This window comes from Rhinolophus sinicus, linkage group LG12 (assembly GCF_036562045.2).
Source record: "Rhinolophus sinicus isolate RSC01 linkage group LG12, ASM3656204v1, whole genome shotgun sequence".
In the NCBI taxonomy this organism is placed as follows: domain Eukaryota; kingdom Metazoa; phylum Chordata; class Mammalia; order Chiroptera; family Rhinolophidae; genus Rhinolophus; species Rhinolophus sinicus.
Genome location: NC_133761.1, coordinates 42,925,048 through 42,949,278, shown reverse-complemented (window position 1 = coordinate 42,949,278; position 24,231 = coordinate 42,925,048). Strand labels below are relative to the sequence as shown.

Below are 24,231 nucleotides of genomic sequence, written 5' to 3'. Positions count from 1 at the left end.
AAGTGCATCTCAATCCCCCTGTAGGCGTGGGCATGGGCCTCCTCTCCACAGTCTTCTATCGGACATACCCTAGTGGCTGTCTCATTGATCATTAGCCTACGGAGGCTCAGGCACCCACTGGAGCATTTCCCCTGGGCTGTGACCTCACTTTGGAAGAGGCCCAACCAAAGACCTGGAAGTCGAATTTATCGCCCATGCTGCCAAAGAAAGACGGAAGGAAGCCCACCTCATGGGAGTACAGAGAGGGCCTGCTCACACAGTTATTTATTTTAAGTGGGTTGGTGTGATTTATATACTACCTTTGTTCCAAAAATGATTTAAGGCTGCTTTCTAAAAATTCACACAACACAGTAAGATGCAGTTTTTTTAAAAAATGGGTTTAGGAACCAGCACAAAGGGAATGCCTGGGCAGGGCAGCCATGACGAAGACAAGTATGAAACCAGCACATGAGGTGCCTGCTGTGAGGAAAACTCAGCTATGTGCTCGCAGAACACGGCACATTCTGACCCTGAGTTCAAATTAAGGCCATAGATGGACAGTAACTGCTCAGCACTAGAGCAGGTGTTTGCCTCGGTGTCTCCCTGCCAGATGTGTCCCAGCGAGGTGACTTCTGGAAAACGTGGGAAGAGTCACAATGGCAGGCTTTGGATGTTGCAAGGGAATCTTAAGACTTCCTGGAATCCCCTCCTAGCCAGCGCAAGGCATCCTCCATCACACACGTCCAGTCATAGAGGTCTGCTCCACCAGCTCCACCAGCTCCAACAGCAGCTGGGTGTGGCAAGGTGCCCTTCAGAGAGCACTTTGCAGCCCTGAACTCTTCTTCCCTGTGACTTCACAGGACAGTCCTGCTCCAATTGGGGAGGGTGTGTATTTGTGTGTGTGTGTTGGTGGGGGGGGCTGCTGTTAGCAAGATGATTTTGTGGTCGGTTGAAAAATGCTATCTCCCCCCCAAGATATTTGGACCAAAGATATGGTCGCTGGAATGTATAAATATTACCTTATTTGGAAAAAAGGTCTTTACAGATGTGATTAAGGTAAGGATCTGGAGATCACCAGAGTGTCCTGCATTATCCGAGTGGGTCCTAAATGCCGTCACAGGTATCTTAATAAGGGGCTGAGGTAGATTCGACACCCACAGAGGAGGAGGTGCTGTGAATATGGAACAGAGATCGATGTGGCTACAAGCCAAGGAATGGCAGCAGCCACCAAAGCTGGAAGAGGTGAAGAATGGATTCTCTCCTCGGGCCTCCGGAGGGGGTGTGGCCCTGCCCACACCTTCACCTGGGCCCAGGGAGACTAACTGTGGACTGCCTGCCTCCAGAACTGGGAGAGAATAGATATGTTGTTTTAAACCACTATTTGCAACTTGTTACAGCCTCCATAGAAAACTGGTACAGATTTGCACGCACCTGTGTGTTCTTCTTCCCTTAGCTGTTTAGCTGTGTCACAATGGGACATCATCATGCAGTCTGCTGGCCGACTACCAGGTGCTAACCCTTCCGACATACAGTACTCAGGATACATTTCCCGATGGGCTCTTGGAGTCAACTTGAGTCAACAGGCATCTTCCAGGATTATTATGAGGATTAAATGAGTTAATAATTATAGAGCCCTTACAATAGTGCCTGGCACCGGTAATTGTGTATATAAATACTGTCAAGTAGGAATAAATAAATAGAATTCGGTTTGGGTACTGAGGCTCTTGCTTTTGTAATGCTTTTCTTCTGTTGCCTCATCAGGACCCAGAGAACATTTTAAATTCAGTCTTGGGTTAAGAACAGTTAAGAAAGTTCCCGATTTTATAATCAAAGGTTAGGGTTAGATGTGTTAGATGTCAGAGGATACAACACAACTTTTAAGGATCACAGCTGTCCCACTGAGGAAAGAATATAATAAATTGTTAATTTTCTTCCCTAGCTTCTTCACTTGGAGACAAAGGACTAATATTTAAATCTGCTTCTAGTCATTTGAGTTCCATATTTATTTAAAACTCTCTTGTGCTTTATTCCTAACCTTATTTGAAGAACAGTAAATTATCCTTTTCTTAACAAAGGAAGAGAGACCCATGGATCCCTAATTAGACTAGGAGTAGAGGCCAAGGTTTAAGTCCCAATTCTGTCACTATACACTTGTGTGACCTGTAGCAAATCCTTTAACCATTCTAGGCTTCAATTTCTTCATACAAGACTATGATTTTTAAAATATCTTTTTAATTTTTTATTCATTTTTGTCTTCTTGTAAATATCTGAAAGTACTCTTTCTTTGGTGTGTATACACACCATGATGCTTTCCTCCCAATTTAGCTCAAAGGGCTTCAAACACTCTGATAGAAAATCTTTTAACAAAAGACCCCTTGTCTGCTTCTCTTGTGCCTTATTAGTCTATACTGCGCTCTTACAAGTTGAGTGCTTCTGGTTCGTGGCTGTATTGGAAACTGAACAGCCGGCATGGGCTGTCAGTGGCCACTGTGTGACGATACGTGACCCATGACTGATTGTGAGGCGGGTTTTGTAGGATGGCTGAGAGTATGAGCTTTTTGATCAAAATGGGGATATCTAAAGGTGACTTAATTTTTATCAAGTAGATTTTCATATAAATCCCGCTGTTGTCACACATCTTGATGTGGGGGGACAGGTGGCTCAGAGAGCAGACATCGTCCTATGCTGCCTCAGAATCGCACTGGAACTTCAAAACGAGGTCAGGACAAAATTGAACAATTAGAAAATCTAGGTGGTGGATATGTTTTCACTGTACAGTTCTTTCAACTTTTGTATCGTTGAAATTCTTCATGAATACTGTTGGGACTGTAGGGCTACAGACAGCACAGAGAAGATGCAGAGCCTGGGCCGGGCAGGGGGCATAGTCACTCTCCACGTGTACCTGCTGGCCAGCCCTCGGCCTTATCCTGGAGCCTGGCCCTGTCTGTTCTCTCTCCAGGCAGTGATGGGGTAACTAATACCGTGAATGGAGTCTAGGATCAGAGATGGGTCAGACAGGTGCCCTCTGTCATCCGGCATATCCTTCAGCTCTGAGCTGACCGTCTCCCACAGACACCTCACTGCCACCAAGGGCAGAGGTATCTAAAACTTGATTAAAAAAAAATCAACAAATAACTTTATGATGATCAAGAAAGACTAGGGATGTGTTGAGTATGAATTTCTAAATGGGTGATGTGCTCTTCACTATCTGGGTTAACAGATCAAAGATTTGAAAGCTATGATCAGTGTATTACATGTTTGCCGTTTTCTTCTAATACCTGTTTTTTAACTGACCCTTTCCTTTTGGTTGGATGCCTTTGAACTGGTTTTTCTCCCTCCCTCAGCTTTGATGGCTCCATCTGGTGGTCAACATCCACCATCCTGCGGCTGTTCTGTGATGTCCTAATTGGGTTTGTTCTCCTCTTTTTAAGGATTTACGAGTATGCTGGTTCATTGTCCTCGGGATACATTACAACTCACGAGGCCCTTCATAATCCAACCTTGATGTGACTTCCTTGTGTCATTTGTAAAACTCCCACTACCCACGCCCCACCCAGTTGTGCTGTACACTCTCGGTTCCCTGCACACACGCGTTACATACCCTCTGCCCTCTAGGACTTTGCATGCATTGTCATTCTCTCTACCAGGGATACTGCAAAGTTCCTTTCCTTTCCCCCTCTTCTTGGAAGACCTTCTCAACTTCTAGGACTGGAATATGTGTTCCTGCTCTGTATTTCCCTAGCCCCCTACTGCCCCCTTTACAGCACTTATCATGCTGTACTTATCTTTCTAAATCCATCACTACTCTGGAAGCTTTAAGAGGCCATGTCTTTTCACTACTGTACCCATAGTATCTGACACATAGTAGGTGCTCAGTAGTTATCTGTTGAATGAATGAATAAACAATGAGAGAATAAATGAATGAAAAAGGGAGAAAAAGGGAAAGGTAATGCTTGTCTATTTATTTAATAAAAGCTTTATTGACATATAATTACCCCTATAAAGTGTACAATTCAGTTGTTTTTAGTTATTTCTGGGTCAGCTAATTTTAAAGAGTAACTTAGTTACAGGGGAAGATACTGAATTGAAAATTTACAAAAGCTCAGTTTATTCTGATTTTATTAAAATTGTTTCTGTTGTAACAACACAAAATATTATTTTAAATACATTATTTAAAGACTTTGACATTTAAATTAGGAAAGATACAAACATTCCAAGGAATGAAACATAGATCTTTTATTATGTGTGAATCATGGATTTATGTTCCTCTTTTAATTTAAATGCTTAGCTGAAGTAGTCTATAATGTATAAACCTTCACTTTGTGCGACATGGGTCCCTGTAGCAACACCCCGCGTGTGTGTGTGTGTGTGTGTGTGTTTCTGGGTGTGTCTGTGGGATCTGCATGTGGTTTAGTGTTTCCTGTGTGTGGGGGAGGGATCTGTGATGTCACAGGGCTGGTTTCAAATGCCATAACCATTGATTTCTTTTTCAGGAAGTTTATCCAAATCTTTGCTTCATTTTATGCAACAGGAACGAGGAGCTGGTTTGTATTTTTTGTCTTCTCTTTTACAGATGCAGCTGGTCATGCCACACACAGTAAAGAATAAAACTGTGGATAAGAAAAGAAGTAATTAGAATGGCTCGTTCTGCTGAAATCAAATCAACAGCTGCTCATTAGGGTAGGCCCTGTGAAGGAAGACACAGAGCAACCTGAGGCGTGTCTCTCCTGGCACCGCACTGCCCAGTCTGTCAGGCATCAATGAACAGGAGGAATTTTAATATAAGACATGGACAAGTATAAAACGTGAAATAACAAAGGAGGATAATGGTTTGCACATGACAGGTGGTTTGTTAAAGACAGGTGACCTTATTTTCTTCACCAGAAATCATGACAAGTAGAAGCACTTGTGGAAGTGGGGCACAGTATGTGGATAGTCTCGGAAGATCCAGGACAAATGCTGTGGTTTGGGCACTAGGCTGGGTACTGGGCACCGCGCTCTGGGTGTTGGGCATTGGACTAGGCGCCGGGCACTAGGTACTAGGTGCTGGGTAATAGGGGCTGGGCAGGTATTGGATGCTGGGGGCTGGGCACTAGGCTCTGGGTGCTGGGCAGTAGGCTCTGGGCACTGGGCACTGATGGGTATGTAAGGGCCCTAATTATGGTCAGCAGCCTCTGTCTAACCAGAGAAGGAGACCTGTCTGAACGCAGGAACACTCCTGTACCTCCTCAGAAGTCTTGAGACATATAGATGGCACAGTCACTCCCAACGTCCCATTCCATCCTCTGGAGGAGATAGACCACGGTGCTTTCCAGCAGTAAGCCACTCAAGATGGCCAGAAAGGAGAGCTTCCGGCTGGCGTTCAGGGTCACTGCAGAAGAGGCAACTGGTAAGTTCCTCAGAGTTTAGTTACGTTATACTGTAATTATTAAATAATATGTAAGTTATGGGGCAGTATGAACGGAACTGTTTTGTGAAGCTGTTTTAGAAAATCTCTATTTGTTCCTATTAATTTATGCTGTTACTTTCTCCCACTTTTCCACTTTGGAGAGAGCCAAAGTATCTGCTTGTAACAAAAATATTCTTGAAGTCAAGACACAGATTTCCATTAATATTAAAAGGGAAAATAACAAAGAATAACAGAAAAAATTGATCCTCTTGGCTTTACAGTTGACAAGATGATAAGCATCATGATAAAAAGTATCAGGTAACTAAACAGCTCATTTAAAATAGCACTTGTCACCACGTGCAGGGAAATGAAGACACACCGGGTGGCTTCTCCCTTCCTTTGTACAGTAGGAAGGGTCCTGGCTTGACCACGGCCAGACCGATCCCCTCAGGATAAAGATAATGCATATGAAAGCGTTTGGAAAACTAAATAGGGCCATGTGGTTACACTGAACAAAACTGACGGCGTGCTACCTGTAAGGCACAAGAGCAATGTTAGGCCTTGTCATTGTTCTATGAAGATTTCCAGTGTTTAACAGGTTATCTAGAAATAAAGCTGTAAGCTTTTGCCTCAGGCTGTGAAGACAGAATCAAACACAACGTGCCTCTGATTGCCTGAAAATTGGATGTGAGGACAAACACTTTAATGAGCCGCAGGCACAGCGGTGTGTAGTCATGCTCCCAAATGACAGCCGGGATCAGCAAGAGCTTCCCATAGCTCGACAACAACAGGGCTTTCAGCAGCAAAACCGAGTCGGGGTGCTTTTCTTCTGCGATGGGGCGCTCTACCCACAGGAAAGTAAAAATGCCAATAAAAAAGGCAGCTTGTTCTGAGGAGGAAACAGAGGATAAAAATATGAATGTCCTTATCCCAACTGTATCCCCTGCAAACAAATAAACCACAATCCCAAAATACAGCTCATCAGCTGACTTCATCAAGAGACTCTTTATCAAGACCAAATTTTCTTTTCTTTCTCTCTCTCTCTCTCTCTCTCTCTCTCTCTCTCTAATAAACTCCTGCCTTTTGTGGCAAATCTTGCTGGTATGACGTCAAAAATATTTCAACAATTCTTCCATGAAGTATTTCATCACCCACTGAAGAAAAGGTAACTCTGCCAGAACTGTCATCATCCGTTTTCTGAAGTTCCTTCTTGGAAGTAAGATTCTGTCTAAATGTCTTTGGTGCTGGAGATCTCCACGTAGAGAACACAGAACAGAGACTTTTCAGTCTGGAAGATGGGGCCCAGCCTAAGGGCTACACGGGAAGACGTTTTCCTTTGTTCATTCATCCACTATTTATCGAGTGCCAATTACCTACAGGGTTTTGAACACCTAAACCAAAAACTTCCTTTTCCAACTTTAACAAACTGAATGCAACGCCTCATCGTCCCAGGGAGTCACTCACAGAAGAGTAGAGGCACTGGTTCCACTGGTGTCCCACGGTCAGAACAGAGACAGTGCATCCTGTTCCCACTAACTAGCAATGGGACATTTCTTTTCACTGCGTTATTATTTGTATTAAGTGGTTAGTCCTCTGATTACCCAGCTGTATATGTTTTGAGTGGCCTGTCCCATAAGCTGTGTTATTTAGGTTTCTGCAGAATCAGGTTTTTTCTGGAACACATATATCACATTACAGGAGAAACATCTGGATTCTTCAGAAAATGTTTTATAGTAGGTTGGTGCAAAAGTAATTGCAGTTTTTGCAATTACTAACCTTTAAAACCGCCATGACTTTTGCACCAACCTAATAATTGAATATAGTCAAACTAAAGAGGTTCCAAATAGAGGTGAGTAGAACCCATAATTTAGAATGGTTAGTCTAAATGAAATTTAATATATTCTTCAGGGGACATATGCTGTCTCCCTTCAAAATGACTGAAGGGCTTGTCAAAGGCAAGCATCTGCTCTCACCGGAAGCTCTTATAGCCTGAGGTTTAGACAAAGAAATAGTAAAATTGGAGAAACTCAAAAAGCTGCACCACCATGCAAGACGCTAGAGAGAAGGGCTTCTAGCACTGGCAGAGATAACCTCCACAGCCTCCTACCCAGAACGTGGGAGGGGTAGGAAACTCACCAGCCCTGGGCTCTGCAGCCTCCTACGTGACAGGTGTCAAGCAGCCCCCCCGCCAAGGGTCTGTACCCATTAGCCCCCCCCCCCCAAGGGTCTGCACACATCAGGTGGATTCAGTAGGAGCTGCCACCCACACAACCACTCTGTGCAGGCCGCAGTGGGGAACACATGGGATGGGAACCCAGAGACTTTTCCGGCCTAGAGCTGATATTCACTCACTGTGCGGCTCCTGAGAAGTCACTAGCCCTTCCTACAGGTGTAGACAAGGCAGAACTCCCAATCTACGCACAAAAGAGGATGGTTGTGACAAGTGAGTTGACGATACCATAAAAGCAGTGTTTGAATTATAAAATGCTATATTTATGTGAGAAAATTTTATAAGCTGTTTTAGGGATTTGTAACCTAATTATGGATTAGATTAAGACACAAAAAAGTAACAACAGAAATTTCTGATTATCAAAATATCACTATCCTACTGTAGAGTAGGTCCTATAGGAATTCCAAACGATTTGAGAACAAGCCTGCTTTATTTCTTTTTTGAATTATGGACATAAAGCAGTTTATCTTTAGAAATTTTAAAAGGCTTTGCTTTATAGTTTAAAATGATATTAGGTTCTAGTTCTTGGCTTAGGGGATGTGTTCAAAGATATTTTTAATATTATTCTGTATATTTGGAAATTCTCAGCATATACATGAATTTTAAAACCACAGGATGGGGATGAGAGGACCGAAGGAGTGGGGTCAGATAGAGAAGGGGACAAAAGAGGACACATAGGGCAGAAATATGACACTGGAGCGGACTGGAGACTTAATACTACTAGAATAATGTTCCATTACAATCAAAGAATTTTAGAAGCAGAGAAGCATGAAAACCAGTAAGTAATACAAGTCACAGAAATTAATTCAACACAATTCTGACCTAAGTCAAAAATTCAAATACTGAAGAAAAACAATTCCTAAACTTAAGGAATTTGGGGGAGTAGCCAGCGTCCCTGCGCACAGTCAGATAAGCAGTACTGTTAAATACATCGCGTAGGTACGAGGCCATTAACACAATACATTGGCTAAATGCCTGGCAATTATAATCTGTTTGAATAAAGATGGGACCTCAGTCATCTTCTGATTGGATAATTAGAAATCCCATTTAAGAATTTTACCAACAATATTATGTCTCAAAATATTTTCTGAAACTCTCTAATCTGATAACATCCATCAGATGGATAAAGACCCTCTAATCTGATGGTATTTCCGTACCATATTTGTGGTAACAAATGAAAAAACAACAAAGCAGATAATTTAGACAAACTCTCCTAGCAGGTTAGTGGCAGTACTGCAAACTTAGGCTCAACTCCTGTACAAACTAGCTCCTCTTACAAACCATCAAGGCCACGTGCCTTAATTTTAACCACAAGAGTAAATATGGGTTAGCTCAGAACAGAAAGCATGGCTTGTTCCTACCTAGAGAAGCAATTGCAAACAGTCTGTAGAAATCCCACTCCTTAGCGTATCGGATGAAATCGTCAGGGTCGGGGTTCTGGGTTGAGTCTTGGAGCTGCCACCATCTCAGGTATGCTTCACAAAGCAAACAAAACATGCAGAGCTTTCCATGCAGCTGGTGGTCAGAGACAGTGCCATTCAGTTAGGTGAAGACTACGCAATTGTCCTTAAGACCAACAGGCACAGACATACGAGGGATGTAGTTTGTGCCCTACACAGCATCTAGCACAGAATTTATGTGACTCGTGGATAGGTGGAAGTAGCAATAAGAGAACAATTTAATCTGACGATTCCATGATAAGAAACTATTAGACTGAACAAGAATTTTTTAAAAAATGCCCCTAGACTAGACGAGTTATAAATTAATACATTGAAAGACAGCAAGTAAAAGGTGCAAATCAGCTGGAAATTCTAGAGTCTGAAATTTTGGCAAAACAGAAAATACCAGGCACCAAGAACTGGCTTTTTTCTATCGTTTCTCCTACGGGTTGAACTTTATCGATACAAAGTGGGAACTACAAAGCCAGTGCAGCGCAGGGATGGGTCTCAGTGTGGGCTTCTGAGCTCCCCCAGTTGCACAATGCGGCTCCTGGCTGCGAGTGAACCCCCTAACCCCTGGGGACTTTTCAGAAATACTGATGCCTGGATCCCATCCCCATTGAGTCTGATTTAATTGGTTTTGGTTGAGGCTTTAACATGAAAGGATTAACCACCGCCCCCTCCCTCTTTCCCAGGCAAAGTTTGAGAATCAATGCTCTAGTGATTTAAAAACTGCCCTGGTTCTTAACTTGGGGGTAGGGGTGGGGGGCACAGGGATAAATAAATTGCATGGTTACTGTCTGTGTTAGCTCAAACTTAGGGTTGCCAGATTTAGCAAGTAAAAATACAGGACACCCAGTTAAATACGAGTTTCAGCTAAACAACAAAGAATTTTTTTGTATATGTAGGTTCCATGTAATATTTGGGACATATACTAAAAACAGTTATTTGTTGTTTACTTGATTTTTTAATTTAATTGGGTATCCTGTATTTTCTGTCAACCCGAGCCGAATTATTAAAGAGTTCAAAATCCAATACACTAAGTGTGTATTCTGAAAATCCCACTTTTACAAGTTAAGACTTTTCTGATTAAGCTCAATGTTGTCACTCATCTCAGGCATTCCTTCAAGAGCAAAGGATAAAACGCAATGAATTTGTTGTTCAATATTTTTCTTCTAATGTTTGCTTCTTTCAGAGAGTGTAATTCTCTCCCTACCTGGATATATTTAACTTTTATTCTATTAAAAATAATTGATGTCTGTTTCAAAAGGTAACCTTCTAAAAGGCAGTGATCCAGGTTATGGTTTGTTAGTTTCCTACCAGTGACCACATTCTTAAATATTCACTAAACATTGTACACCTAAAAAAAAAAAAATTAATGCCTGCTATTTCTAGAAACTCTCATATATTGTCAAGATGGAAGAACCACCTTCATTAGAATTTTTAAAAAATAATGTTCTTTAATTCTGTTCAAAATTATTATTTTAAAATGCAAAAACATCAAGTAAAATTAGAAATTATTCTTTTAAAATGTAAATACACCATCAAGCAAAATTAGAAAATAAAAAAATTATCACAACTTACGTTTATTTCAGTATTGAAAAGAATATGCCTGTAGGCCTGGGCTTTGCATAAAATAGCATTAATCAAGATTATAACGGGATCATACTCGACATATTTGTCTACAGGTTTCTGGCAAGATTTCTGAAATAATGAAAGACAATATTAGAACAAGCAAATTTATACATTGTGAAATCTTAAAGGGTTTCAAAAGAGCAGAGTCTATTTTAGACTTGTATAATAATAAGGTCCTATCAGCATTTATTTAAATAAACTTCCATTCAGATACAGACTGTTCATCTATTTAAGACCTGATTTTAGAAATGACTAAATATAATCTTCTAGGCTAGAAACATTAATCTTTTAATCTCATATTTAAATCTAAAAACATATTTGATTTAAAATCTGATTTTAGGCAGAAAAGTATTCCAGAAAAGTCTAATTTGAAGGCATCGTCATAAAATAAATTTCTAGTGTACTTTCATTGATAAATTGTTGTCTGTTGGCTAGATGGCCCCCAACTTTGTGTCCCTGAAGCATGATCTGGAGAAAAGGGTTCAGAAAAGTAACCCTGTACCCAGAGCTTCTGAGAGTTCCAAGCAGTAATGAATATGGCAGTGCCAACAATCCAGGGGTGGCAGATACCAAGAGAAGCCTGTTTTTTTCTCCAAAACAATGAGAATATGGAAAGAAAGTGGTCCTTCTCTATTCCAGTAGAGACACTAGAGAATGCCGGCTGTGTGTAAGGAGCTGGCTTGTGCAGTGGTTTTAGGTTACCCAAACCAAGCCTCCCTGGGCTTTCAGCAATTCCTATGAAATGTTTTTTTTATTTTTTGGACACAAGTGATTACAATGTTATCAAATCCCAACACTATTAGAACATGTAAAATGTAGGTGTACAAGAAAGAGCAAGCTCTTTAGAAAAGGGACACTTGAAACTGTTAGTTACAAAGTTACATCACTGTGTAAACTAGTGGCTACAATTCAAACACAAAACGTTTTGAAACTGGGAAAGGATGAAAGCAATAGAAATGATGGATACGCGAACATTCTAGGACAGCCTTTAATTACATCGAAGTGCAGAAGAAACAAGAAGTGCACCCAAGAGCACTAAGCTGGAACCCCAAATAGAAGGAAAGCTCAGATTCACTTCCACTTTCTGGAGTTTCCCCGCCTCATTCACATAGTTCCAAGAAATGACTATGTTTGTCTAGTCATCAAGTGAACCAACGAAGGGATATGTGCCAGTGCCTCAAACTGAAACCCACCTAATAATAAAACTGAGGCAAAAGAGGTTCATAATTCTGCAGCCTTTTTGCTGAGCAAAGAGTAAGCCAGTGTGTCTAAGCAGAAGCCACAGAATCGGAAATTCTACGTTCATCACGAGAGCTGTTTTCTAGATCCCGTTGCTGAGCTCCCCATATGGAGAATACCTCCTCTCTTCATAGGAACAAGAGTGGAAGACCAGAAATGAATGCTACGTGCTACTTCATTTTAAAATGAAACCGCAGGCTGGTCACCTCTCTGTCCTTTAAATGTTCTCTAAAACCCATCTTCAGACAGCATCACAAGTCTAAGATAGGATCTGGAATTTTAAGGAGGTAGGCAGAAACCAGCAGCAGGAGACACAGCCATCACTTGTCTGACAAACGTTTTGGAGTGGCTGGTACATTCCTAACGACAGCTCTCTGTACTTGGCCATTTCTATGGATCAGGCACTTCCAAGCTGTACGATATTCACCTTGAGACCTACGTATCTTTCCTCAAGGACCTCACATTTTACAAGGGAAGGCAAATAAACATGTCACTGTAGGTGCTACCATGGCATGAGCCCAGGGTGACATGAACCCAAACGGAAGCAGCAGCTTCTGGTATCATGTGATATGCTCTGTGCTGTACCCATCTCACCTTCTTAGCATTCTGAGGATTTCATAAACATTGAGAATTCATTCAAGTCTGCTCGTTCCCTCCCCAGTAGTTTAGGCCTAATTTTTCCTTCTTCTGCCTCTATTATTTACCTTTCCCTGAATGCTTCCTTTACCTTGAATGTAAAGAGTAAAACCATACACACAAAAAACAAATGTAGTAAAACATTCTATTGAGAGATAGCTAAATTTAGTAGATACTTTTTTTCTTTTTACATTGGCAAAATTGTTTCATTCCACATCATTTACTACTTAACAGGCAGTGTCCTGAAAGATAAACTTGTCCTGTAATTGCTACAGCACAGGGACCAAGCACATCCTGGGGACTCAAACGCTTCCACCACCGGTATCTTAACATGCTACAACTTACTTTATGCTGCTGTGTTCTCCAACTCCCTAGCAAATCACATGTCTTTCAGAGTATAAATTGGCTAATTTCTTCATGAATATTCTTGCTGCTTCTTCCTTCCCATCACGTCTAGGACGACCCCCTTCCCCATTCATTCTCAAATCTGTTTAATTTTAGCTCCATAATAAGCAAACATTTATCTTAAAAGTGGAACCCACTAGAATTTAAGCTCAAGGCCAGGGCTGTGTCTTATTCTTCTTTGAACCCAACATCTAGGGGTGGAAATTGGATACTGTAGTTGAATGGAGCTGACACTTAAGAGAATCTCAAAGGAGTCTTGTTTTGTTTTGTTATCATAATAAATTTATCAAATATCTGAGCACTTAAAATAGGCCAGGCACTACAGGATATTAAAAGCACTATATCTTCAAGCATAATTATAATAAACTGTGAAATGCTGAAACAGAAGGAGTGGCTAAAAGCAAGAGACGTGGATGGAGGAAAATTAGGGAAACACAGAAAGGCAAGCTGGGAGGACCAGCAACAGTAAGACAAGCGCACGGGGAAGGGCAATTAGGATGAAAAGTACAGGGAGAGATCAGGCTGATGCCACACACAGAGGGACGAGACCGAAGTACGTGTGAGTTACTGGCTGTAAGACCACTTAGAAACTTTGGATATTTTTTCACAACAAATAGCCTGATATCTAAAAAGTTTTTACTTTTTAATCTCAGGACTTGGAGAGCCTTTAAAACATTAATTATTTTGTGGTATAATTTTTGAGTCTAACATCAACTAAATGATGTTTCCCGGGTTATGCTGTTTTGCCTATTAATATGCATTAGCATGATAAAATTGAGGACATTACACACTCTATCTCATTAGGAAATGACTGTATATGGTAATGAATCCACAATGTACCGTATGACCATTCAACATTCCAAATATAACGCTAAAATCTGTCTCCTGGGTGACAGAGTGCAATGTTTGACAGGGGCTGTGGGGGAGGGCGTAGCTGTTTACCTAAACCGCTATCCAATAATTATTTTGTCTTTCCATAAATAAAGGTATAGAGAAGCTAATGACTAGGAAAGGGATTTTGTTGTTAGCTTACTCCCGATAATTGAGGAAAAAAAGATTATTTTATATTATTAAAGATTACTAACTAAAGTGCATAGACAGATACTAGCTTTTCTCTGGACAAAAGACTATATTCACTATTATGTGGATGCCATCTTTCAGAGGGATCATTTAACTGGACCAGTCCAAAAGTCATTTAAACCACATATATAATAACTTACTGTTCTCTCCCTCGTACGAGAATTGCCAAGGATATGATCCTCTAAAAAGCTAGAAATGGTTCATGCATTCAACAAATATTTATTGAGTACCTACTATGTGTCAGGCACTGTCGTGGGGACCCAGCTACATTACTGAATAACACATACATAATCTCTGCCCTTGTGTAGCTTACATTCCAGTGGGAGGAGATACGTAAGTCAATTATATAGAACATCAGAAAATGATAGATGCTATGGAGAAAGACAGAGCAGGGAAGGGTGATAAGGTGTAACAGACTTAGGTGGGGGATCACCATTTAATAGGGTGGTCAGAGTAGGCCTCTCTGAGATGTTAAAAAAAGAAACATTTGAAGGAGGCGAGGGAATCAGCCCGGGAGACAGCTGAGAGAAAAGTGTTGCAGGCAGAGTGCAAAGGCCCTGCAGAAGGAACTCGGCGGGTTTAAGAAGTCCCGGGCAGCCAGTGGGACTGCAGTGGGATGAGGGATGGAGAAAGTAGCAAGAGCTGGTGGAAGGCCTTCTTAAGTCAGAGTGAGGATTCTGACCCGAACTCTAATGCAATGGAAACACTGCAAGGTTTGACCAAGGAATGGTGTCATCTATTTGAAAGTTACATTTTCAAAGCATCAGTCTGGCTGCTGTGTGAAGAGACTGAAGAGGTGCAAGGGTGACATAGGGAGTCAGTTTAGAGTTATGCTAACAGTCCAGGTGAGACATGGTGGTGATGTGGACCGTCATGGTAGCAGTAGAGGTAGCGGAACTGGAATGTAATTTGAACATAGAGCTAACAGGATTTACTGAGCAACTAAATAAGGAATGTGAGAGAAAGAGAAAACTCAAGCATGACTCCAAGGTTTTTTGGTCTTAGGAACTAAAATGGTAGCGTTTCCATTAACTGTGCAAGTTTGAGATGACTACTGAAAGCCAAGTGGAGAAGTCCAGGAGGCAGCTGGATGTCTGAGCCTGGAGTCCAAGGGAGGGGTTAGGTGGACGTCGACCACAATTTGGGAATTGTCAAAATTTAGATAGAATCTAAGGCCATGAGTCAGAATGGGCTCTCTAAAGGTGAGTGCATAGACAGAGGCCCAAGAACCGAGCCTTAGGATTAGAACGTAAGGGAGGTTAGGCAGAATCAGAAAGGGTGAGAGGAAATAGCCAATTCGCTAAGGAGAAAACTACAAGACACGGTGTCCTGGCAAGTGCCCACGGCATTTCCAGGAAGAGGACGTAATGAGGTCAAATCCTGCTGCTGGGTACCTGAGAATGGATTGGCCAAGTGGAAGTCAGTGGTGATCTTAACAAGAACAGTTTCTAGTGAAATGGTGGGTGGAAAGAAAGCCTGAAGTAGATTCAAGAGAAACTAAGAGAGGAAATAAACATGTAAGTACAAACATCTCTTAAAGGATTTCTGCTGTCAAAGGGAGGAGAAAAACAGCATGAGCTAAAGGAAGAAGTAGGGTCCAGAATTTTTTTTTAATGGAAGAAATAGTGGTGTTTATGTTGGTGGGAGTGATCCAGCAGAGAGCAGAAGGGTATTTCAGGGACATCCTTAAGTAAATGGAAGAGGACGGCACCCAGTGCACAGGGGGAGGCAGTGCCTTTAGACAGCGATGCCAACAGTTGTGCCTCAGTGACCGAAGGGAAGATGGAGCACGTGGATAACGAACGCTAGTACTCCTGGGTTTATGCCAAGGACATGGAAAGCTGTGCAAGGTCTCTGTTTTCTTAGCAAAGCAGGAGAGGACGTAGGGGAATCTTGAGGACAGAGAAGGAATGTGACGATTGTTCCGAACCACGGAATGTGAATGGCTAGTGAAACATAAGGTGATAGCCAGATGGCATCAAGGGCCCACATGAGGTTAGTGATTATGAATTTAAGGTACGTTTCCCCAGCAACATACAGTACATACAGTACAGCTGTAGGGGTGTAGGGACAGATCAGGCAATATGTTGGATTTAACCAGGGTTGACATTTTGCCAAGTGAGGGAAACCCTTTGAGAAAGGAACAGAAATTGACGGTGCATGCGCCAGATTGTACCAGTTGACAACAGATTAAACAGGTACATGTGCACACTTTGTCTACTCCCTTGTATATTCCTACAGGTCATGTTTTTCTAATTTATGAGAAAAGCATCTGATCAGAAATGGGATAATGTATTGACTGCCTGTCATGTGACAGGTTCTTTGCTATGCCCTCAAAAGAACCTCCAAATTTGTGACTTTTTAAACATAAGATCATTCCCTATAAATAGACTGAACACCTTGAAAACAGAATTTTTACTTCCTCTTTTGGTTTTCATATTCCAACGTCTAGCATAGTGCTTTGTACACCATACAATTACGACGATGGATGAAACCTGAAAAAGAAGTATTTCAGAAGAATTTAATACGGGTTATGGAGTGTAGGGATGGTAACACTTATCGATCAAGGGGAGAACACCTAAGAATGAAACAGCTTTGGCGTGAACCCAAATGTCAACATTATATGATCTTTGAATTTGTCTGCACAAAACCTACATCTATCTCCGCCCGAGGATCCGTTCGCCCGGTTAGGTCTCACCCACAAATATGACCGATATGAACAAAGCAGTGTACGGTAGTGAGTTCTCCATCACTACAGGTATTCATGCAAAGGTTTGACAGGCAGACCTCGAACGGGTATGGCAAGCATCGGACTGAACGAGCACTATATTAGAGGATCCTGAAACTTGATTTCATCACCCTAAAAAGCTGCTACAGATTCCACTGTCTCTCACGGTCCCCAAATCTCGCCGCGCCATTTTCTTTCCAAGGACACCCCACACCTGACAACTCACACAGATGGTTATCTTCAGCACGCCGTGGTTATAGTCTCGGTACAACTCCTTGGCCTCCTGGTTGCATTCGATGCACCTGTATTGGCAGGACGCCAAGGCATTAGTGGCAGCAGGAGTCGCCGTCAGCCCTTGCCCGCTGTCTCCCCCCGTGCTCCCCTTGCCCGCTGTCTCCCCTTCCGGAGTCCCACTGCCGGGCCGTAGCCCACCACGCCCACCAGTGCCCATTTCCACGCCACTGGGGCCCAGAACTTCCGATCCAGTGGCGGGGAAGACGTCAGACGCCGAACCGGAAAGCCTGCGTCGCGCGGTGCCTGCTGGGATTTGTAGTCCTGGCACCAGAAACGAGCCCCAAGGCTGGCCCAGCCGGGACTACAACTCCTAGCAGGCAATGCCAACCCCCTCCCGCCCCCTTTCCACGGCCCACCTGCCCGCCGCGGGTGAGGGCTGGGCGGCCGCTGCGCGCGGCGGGGGCCGCCGCACATGCGCCTTGAGGGAAGATGGCACCTGCCCGCTGCTGGTGCTGCTGCTGTTGCTGCTGCTGCTGGGGAGGCGCTGTGACCGCCGCGAGCGCCGCGGGGCGCGTCCTGGTGCTGCTGCTGCTGGGGGTCCTGTACGCCGGGCCGCGCCCGGGCGTCCTGGCCAGCGAGCACTATACGCCGCTGTCCCTGCTGAAGCAGGAGCTGCAGCACCGGCAGCAGCAGGAGGCCCCGGCAGGCGGCGGCTGCAGCCCGCAGTCTGGGGACTGGGGGGACCAGTACTCGGCTGAGTGCGGCGGTGAGTGGGCGGCAGCGGGCGGGCGTCCGGGTCGCCGCGGGGCCGGCGCAGCCGTGGGGGCTGCGAGCCCGGCCGACGTGCCGGCAGCCCGGGCCTCTCCGACGCCGCCGTGGCGTGTGTGCCTGGGAGAGCCGGCTCTGGGAGGTGTCACGCCGCGGCCGCTTCCCGCCGCTCGCACCCTCGCCGCTGGGCGCCCTCGTCCCGTAGCCGCCTTGGCGAGGGAGGTGAATGGAGAAAAGAGCTGACAGCATGCTCTGGGGCCCTCGCTGCTGTTGAAAGGGTGGACGAGGAGGGGCAGGCGGCGGGGGTAGCCCCGGACCCGCGCGTGCCGTGGGAGCGAGGGAGGGACCGACGGACTTAGGCGGACGCGGGCCCTGCGGCGGGGCCGTGCCCGGAGCGGGGACGCCTGGCCCGTGTAGGCCTGGAAATCAGGTTTCCTGACTTCCCGGGCTGATGTATTAAATACAGTCGCTGAAAATTCGATCCCTGGAAGAAAGAAGAACAAAAGAGCAAGCCCGTTTTATCTGCTCGTTAACATCTTGCTTCCAGTTGTTAAGGATTGACCTGTGACCTGTCAGGTGTCTCCCAGAGGGTAAAGGGGCCCCGCAGGCCTTGAGCCTGTGTCAGCTGTGCGGCTCATTCATTGAGATGGGGCGCTGTTGGCCTCAGTTTAGTAAGTTATGGTAGATGCGTCAGGAGCAAAACACATGTGTGCGTTTTTTATTCTGACGTGCTGTACTGGGTCCTTTCACCCTTCTGGCCCCTCGTCTTTTTGTCTTTCGCTGTGTGAGTTGCCTTACTTGCTTTTGGAAGGTCTGGGCCCACCTAGCTCAGCTTTTATGAGGTGACTTTTATGGCCTGACAGCAGTGTTCTTTAGCATGCTGTACCTGGGAAGACAATACGTATTTTTTCCGTTGAGATGAGATGTCAAGATTAGCACGCTCTGATTGCCTTTTAGCACAATCTGGCTTCCTTGAGGAAGTCTCACTGGGGTATGTTACATCGTATAGCAGGCCTTGGCTAGTAACAGTGTCAATAACATGGCCAGCATTGCATAGTGGGAAAAGAATGGCTCTTAACTCTGTCACCTTCTGTGACTCCCAACAAGTTAATTGCCTGTCTTTGCAAAATTGCCTCCTCTGTAAATAGAAGACACTATTACCTAATTACAGGGTTTATTTTCTTCACAAGTGTGCTGTGAGGAAAATGAGAAACAGCTAACATGTCTGGAGTGCTTGCTGTGTGCCCGACGCTGTGGTAAGAGCTTGAGGGCAGTTAGCCTCTGAGTCTCTCAGAGCACCAGAAACTGCCTCATTGGATGGCCTCCCCTTCGCTCAGATGAGGAAACAGAGGCACAGTGAAATCATCACTTTCCTGAGATCCCCCAGCTGTGAAGGGAGGAGCCCAGGTGGTTAGGCTCCAGATAAAGCTTGTCTTATACACTAAGTGGTAGTAGTAGGAAAACACACCTGTAGTACTTACTAGTACGTGTTGTGTAAATCTTCATTTCCTCTCTCCTCTCACATGTAGTCATGTGATGCTCACTGGCGAAAGGAGACCCATATTCTAGGCAATGGAAGATAGAAATCCACTTATATTATGAAACCAATAGGTATTTTTGATCTAGGTGGCTCATTTCACATCTGCTGTTCCCTGTAGCTTTACTGGCTGCAGCATGTAACTGTGGTAGAGACTCTGAGAATGTCTCTCATTCTCCCTCCTTTATCCTAGACAAGTAGGAGGAAGCTGGACCCTCTGAAACGTGCCCCAGCTCCTCTCTGACCTAAGAAGGACAGATTTACCACTAACCATGCGCAGCCTGAGGGGCTGGTACTCTGTGTCCAGAGCCCCCATGTGATCACCGTAAGGGTCTGGATAAGTGCCAGGGTCCAGAACTAATTATTTCTTCAGAATCAGACTGACCTGACCTTACCAACTATTAATCATGTCATCGTCACTTGCTGGCTGATCCAGCCCCAGACCTGTCCATATCAGGCCAGTCCCTGTAGAGAAGGCAGAAGCAGCAGCCTAGCCACTTTTCAGAAGCCTTCCCACAGCTTTCAGATTCAAATGGATGAGTTGATGGCAGCTTGGGTCAAAATCTGCACACCTGCTGGTGAACTGTATATACATTCTCTTAAGACGGAACCCCAGTGATTGTAGGGCCAGAGACAAGGGCTGGTGGGAGCCCTGGCTCTGAATAGCGCACTGGCAGTGGCTGACCGTGCAGTGCGGACCACCATCCAGTGGAACCCAGGCCCAGGGAGCAGCCGGATGTCAGTGGGCTGGGCCCCTACCCCTCTGCAGGTCGAGCTGCAGAGGTCATAAGCATGGATGATGCTGGTGCTATGGTCTTAGCCTGAGTTTTACTGTCCCCAGGCCCCTTCTACTCGGTCTCTTCCAGCACATTTTCACATGTCACTTTTTATTTGAAAAGCATGTATAAGCACCAACTTCTGACTGTCTCTGTTTTCCTGTGGTGAGAAGAATTTTTTACTCTTTTAAAAAATGAAAACGAATGTACATATTTTTCAAATAAAAATAAATTATTCTTGTTACCTCTGTGCTGTTTTTAGTTTGGAATTGTGGGAAGAAATAATGAACAGAAGATTTCCCCCAGTTCTTACACTCAGTTTTAAACTTGTAAACACTATATACATTCTTATTTAATCCTCCTGACACTGAAGTAGGTACCGCTTTTATCGCCATTTTATCTACTGTGAAACTGAGACAGAGAAGATAGGAGAGGTTACACAGTAAGCAGTAGAGTCACAATTTGAACTAGGCCGCCCAACCAACTGTTTGTGCCTTATCTCCTCAGTAATATTTGCATATTAGTATAATATCTTACTAATATTAATGATAAAGTCCTATACCCTTAAGCATGTTTGTTGAAGGTTATATTCTTAAATAACTTCTAGAATTTTGTATTTACGTATGTGCCAGGATGCTTCACTGAACCTAACATTTTGACGCCTAGAGCCAGAATGGATCTGTTCTTTCTCTGAAAAGCGATTTGTGTGCCTACTAGATGCTACGCAAGTGTCCTGGGCCCTGAGCACACAGCACAGCTGGCTGAGCTGGAGGGGAGCCTGTGCTCTGGTCGGGGAGGACGGCGGTGTACAGCAGGGGTGTGGGGACGCTACTGTGGGAGGTGGCCAGCGAAGGCCCCTGCTCAGGTGACATGAGCAGGGACCTGGCTAGAGTGAGGTTTGGAGAGATCTTAGCAATATCTTAATGCGACACTGACATTACAGAGTGATAAAGTGTAAGTAAGTTGTAACTGTCCACAGATTTAAGAATTCAGGTTCTCTGTCTGCTCTTCCTGCCAAGTTTAACTACACTTTATTCAAACGTGGCATTCGTCTGTATTAAACATATCTTTATGTTTCTAAGATCATCTAAGACGTATTTTAGGAGTTCAAACATGCATTTCTAGTAAAACTTGTTTCTCTTTTGAAAATGTAGTATTAACAAGAACAATGAATTTATGTGATTTTTTTTTTCTTTTTATTACCTTCTTGAGACTTTTTTGTCTGTTCCTAAGTAAGGTAGTCTTGTACTTGATATCTTAATGGTGGTTTTCAAATAACCACCGTCTTCTAACTGGTGACTATGCTTAATACCTCAGTCAAGTGCAGTGAGTAATTTACAACCTGAAGTCATTTTCTTTAGTTTGTTGAAATGAATAATCCCAGAGTTGAGTTTATTTTGCCTTAGTTCTTGTGGAGAAAAGAGCATTAGTATCTGTCTCATTTGGGAGTTAACTGCCAAAGAAAAAAATGAGGAAGTAGCTCTCAGCCTGGCTCCGTTTTTGACCAAGCCAGTAAAACTTGAAGATTGCCAGTGTATGTGGTATGTTCTTCGTTGAGGAATCAGCCGTTTAAACACGTGAACTTGGTCTCCCTGCTCACTGCACTGACATCGTTGCTGGGCCTCAGGTGAGAAGGAATCAGGAGAGGGAAATTTTTATAATGAGAGCTATTTCCTTTTTTGTCCTGGCGACGAGGAAATGAAGAACCACATTTTATGCTCAGTCATGGCCAAGCGCGCTTACTCTTTCTGTTGCTATATTTGCTCAATCCTTTTGTGCCGTGGCCCTGATTTTCTGATTGTCATCACATACAGTTTTGTGGCACCTCTCTTCCGACCTTCTTTCAGGCACGCACGAGCACATGAGCCAGTGTAGAGTGGCTAGCAGAGACCAGGCTCGGAGTCACGGACGGCCTCCTACGTCGTTCTCCCGCCCGCCCTGGCCGCTGTGGCGTCTCCGGGAGTGGTCTGCCTCTTTCAGAAAGTCCCTGTTAAGGAGTCGCTCCCCCTGGCCTGAGCCCGAGGAGGTGCTAGCCCAGGGTATTTGCCCACCCCGTGGCTCTTCCATGTGGCTCTATTGTTAAGAACCACATCTGCCCCTCGTAAGGTCCAGTGCTCGTGTTCGTGTTCAGCTCCTGGTGATGAGGGTCCATTTTCTCTCCCCTCTGGATGAGAGCCTGGGTTTTAGAATCTACCCTATGGAGACCATGCCACAGGAAGTGGCAGGGCTTGTTCTGTACAAAACCTTTTCAGGAAGTCTGCTATGGCGTGTAGACACGGCTTGACTTCATTGTACTTAATACTCGGCTGACTGACTTTTAAAGCTTCCCCTTTTCACAATGTGATGTTTTACAGAGGTCATCTTACCTTTTTGTTTGGTCTCATTTTCTTGCAGATAGAATATATGCAGCACTTATTGAAGTACCATAGCAGAACTTTAGTACTTTTCACTGTGGATTAATGTTTTCCCACATTTTCCTTCTGTCATCTTTTTTCTTTTTATTGAAATAGGACATATGCGCAGAAAAATCTACATATTACAAGTATATAGCTCCATGGATTTTCACAAACTGAACAACTTGTGTTAGCGGAAGGCACCCTAAATCAATGTGGCATCTGTTTTTAAGCTTGCTAAGAACGTCTCCTTGCCTGTTTCCCTAGCTTCTTTGGGAAGTGCTTGGTATGGCTTTGTCTGATTCAGGACCCAGCACAGTGGACTTCCTCTGTGTGCGTGGGGGCTGGCGTTCCTCAGACACTCAGGAAGCCGGCATCAGTCACATGGGCCACCCTCTCCCTCATGAAAGATCAGTTGGTGTCCCTTGGGACTGTTCCTGCCTGTTTGGGGTTTTTGGAGCGACTCTGTGTTCCCTGGTCACTGATGTGGTCTCATCACTGCCCAGCTGCTTCAGCTGTCCCAGGAGAGTTGACATTTGACAGTACATGTGGGTTTATGAGAAAGTCTTCAGCTCTTAAATGTATACGCTGCTCGGAGCACCTGACACGTCTTCAGTCCCGTGTCTGACCCCAGGCTAGGTGAGCAGCCTCCGTGGGTCGGCTGGCTGCCCAGTTTTTGGCCACGGCACCCTCCATCCCTTTCGGTTAAGCCACTTAACTTGCTTCCTCACCTCTTTTTCCATCTGTGCCGCTGACCAACTCCTTTCTTGTGGTTTTATACATTCTTTACATGTGTTAATACTTTTATGTCGGTTAATACAGCTTTGGTCAGATTACATTCATACTTCGTTAAAAAGCCATTCTGTCTCTTTCAGGTGGCTTTACAGATCCTTCTTCTAATGGATGAATGATATATATTGATTTTATAATCTAATTCTCAGTAGGCAGCCTCTATTTTCCGATTGTTTTATGGTAACTTACATATCCCCAGAGCTGATGAGTAATATTTTGTTAGAATACAAGAAGTATATACTTCTTCAGGGGAGAATTTTTCCTGTTCTTACTTTCCTGTTATTGCATTCTAAAAGAAATTCACCACTGGGACATGGGACAATATAACGTACAGTGGCTTAAACAGTGTTTGTCTTACAAACGCAGAAATTGGTGAAAGCAAAAGGCACTGCAGGTTGATGGTGGCTGCTTGGCCTTCAGGGAGCCCTCCTAGCCACGGGGATGCTGTCTGCTCTTCCCAGGTTACCCTCCACCTAGGGCTAGAATTATCAGTAACTACCTGGCACCTGGCTTCCGCGTTCTGGCCTGTCCCTGGGAACAGCTCGGTCATCCTTGTTCTCAGGTGAACTGAGCACGCTGTCTGTTACAACGAGCATGAGGCCGTCATGTGATGACCACAGCCCAGCAGCTGTTGAAGTCCTTATAAAACATTTTCCTTCGGGGATTGGCCATGAGTTTGCTATTTGCAAGTTTTGGTTCAGTTTTCCCTTGCAGACATGGATTTGTGACGAATACATGCTACTTCCAATGCCACCTTCTCTAATCACTCGGAGGGAATGCCCTCCTCTTATCTGATTGAGAAAGAAGCAACCAGAAGAGAACTTGCTCCCCCACCACCCCAGCCTCAGCCTGCCTCAGCTTCTGCCTTCACCTCTACTTGTGGTGGGATGTGCCCCTTCTCGTCTCCCATCAGCATACAAATGGTTGTAACAGCACCCTCCACCCTTGAAAAAACAAATAACAAAGACAGG

General features: G+C 44.2%; 2 protein-coding genes across 12 annotated transcripts in view; one reads left to right on the top strand and one right to left on the bottom strand.

The window, feature by feature from the left end:
• Window positions 1-3,920: 3,920 nt before the first annotated feature.
• ARV1 (ARV1 homolog, fatty acid homeostasis modulator) lies at window positions 3,921-17,245 on the bottom strand. The gene is made up of 6 exons (XM_019757364.2): window positions 16,987-17,245; window positions 10,622-10,741; window positions 8,960-9,113; window positions 6,033-6,257; window positions 5,204-5,350; window positions 3,921-4,589 (listed from the first exon to the last, which is right to left on the bottom strand). Exons 1-5 carry the CDS (start codon window positions 17,209-17,211, stop codon window positions 5,208-5,210), a joined length of 867 nt encoding a protein of 288 aa, XP_019612923.2. The 5' UTR covers window positions 17,212-17,245; the 3' UTR covers window positions 3,921-4,589; window positions 5,204-5,207.
• A 165-nt stretch (window positions 17,246-17,410) lies between these two features.
• Window positions 17,411-24,231, top strand: part of TTC13 (tetratricopeptide repeat domain 13) — a 76,595-nt gene continuing 69,774 nt past the window's right edge. For 5 of the 11 annotated variants that reach the window (XM_019757360.2, XM_019757357.2, XM_019757356.2 and 2 more), the window contains exon 1: window positions 17,411-17,760. In XM_019757360.2, the coding sequence (XP_019612919.2) occupies window positions 17,484-17,760 (277 nt within the window). In that variant the 5' untranslated portion in view covers window positions 17,411-17,483. The remainder of the gene's footprint in view (window positions 17,761-24,231) is intronic. The other 6 variants (XM_019757362.2, XM_074316448.1, XM_019757359.2 and 3 more) reach the window with 2 other exon arrangements.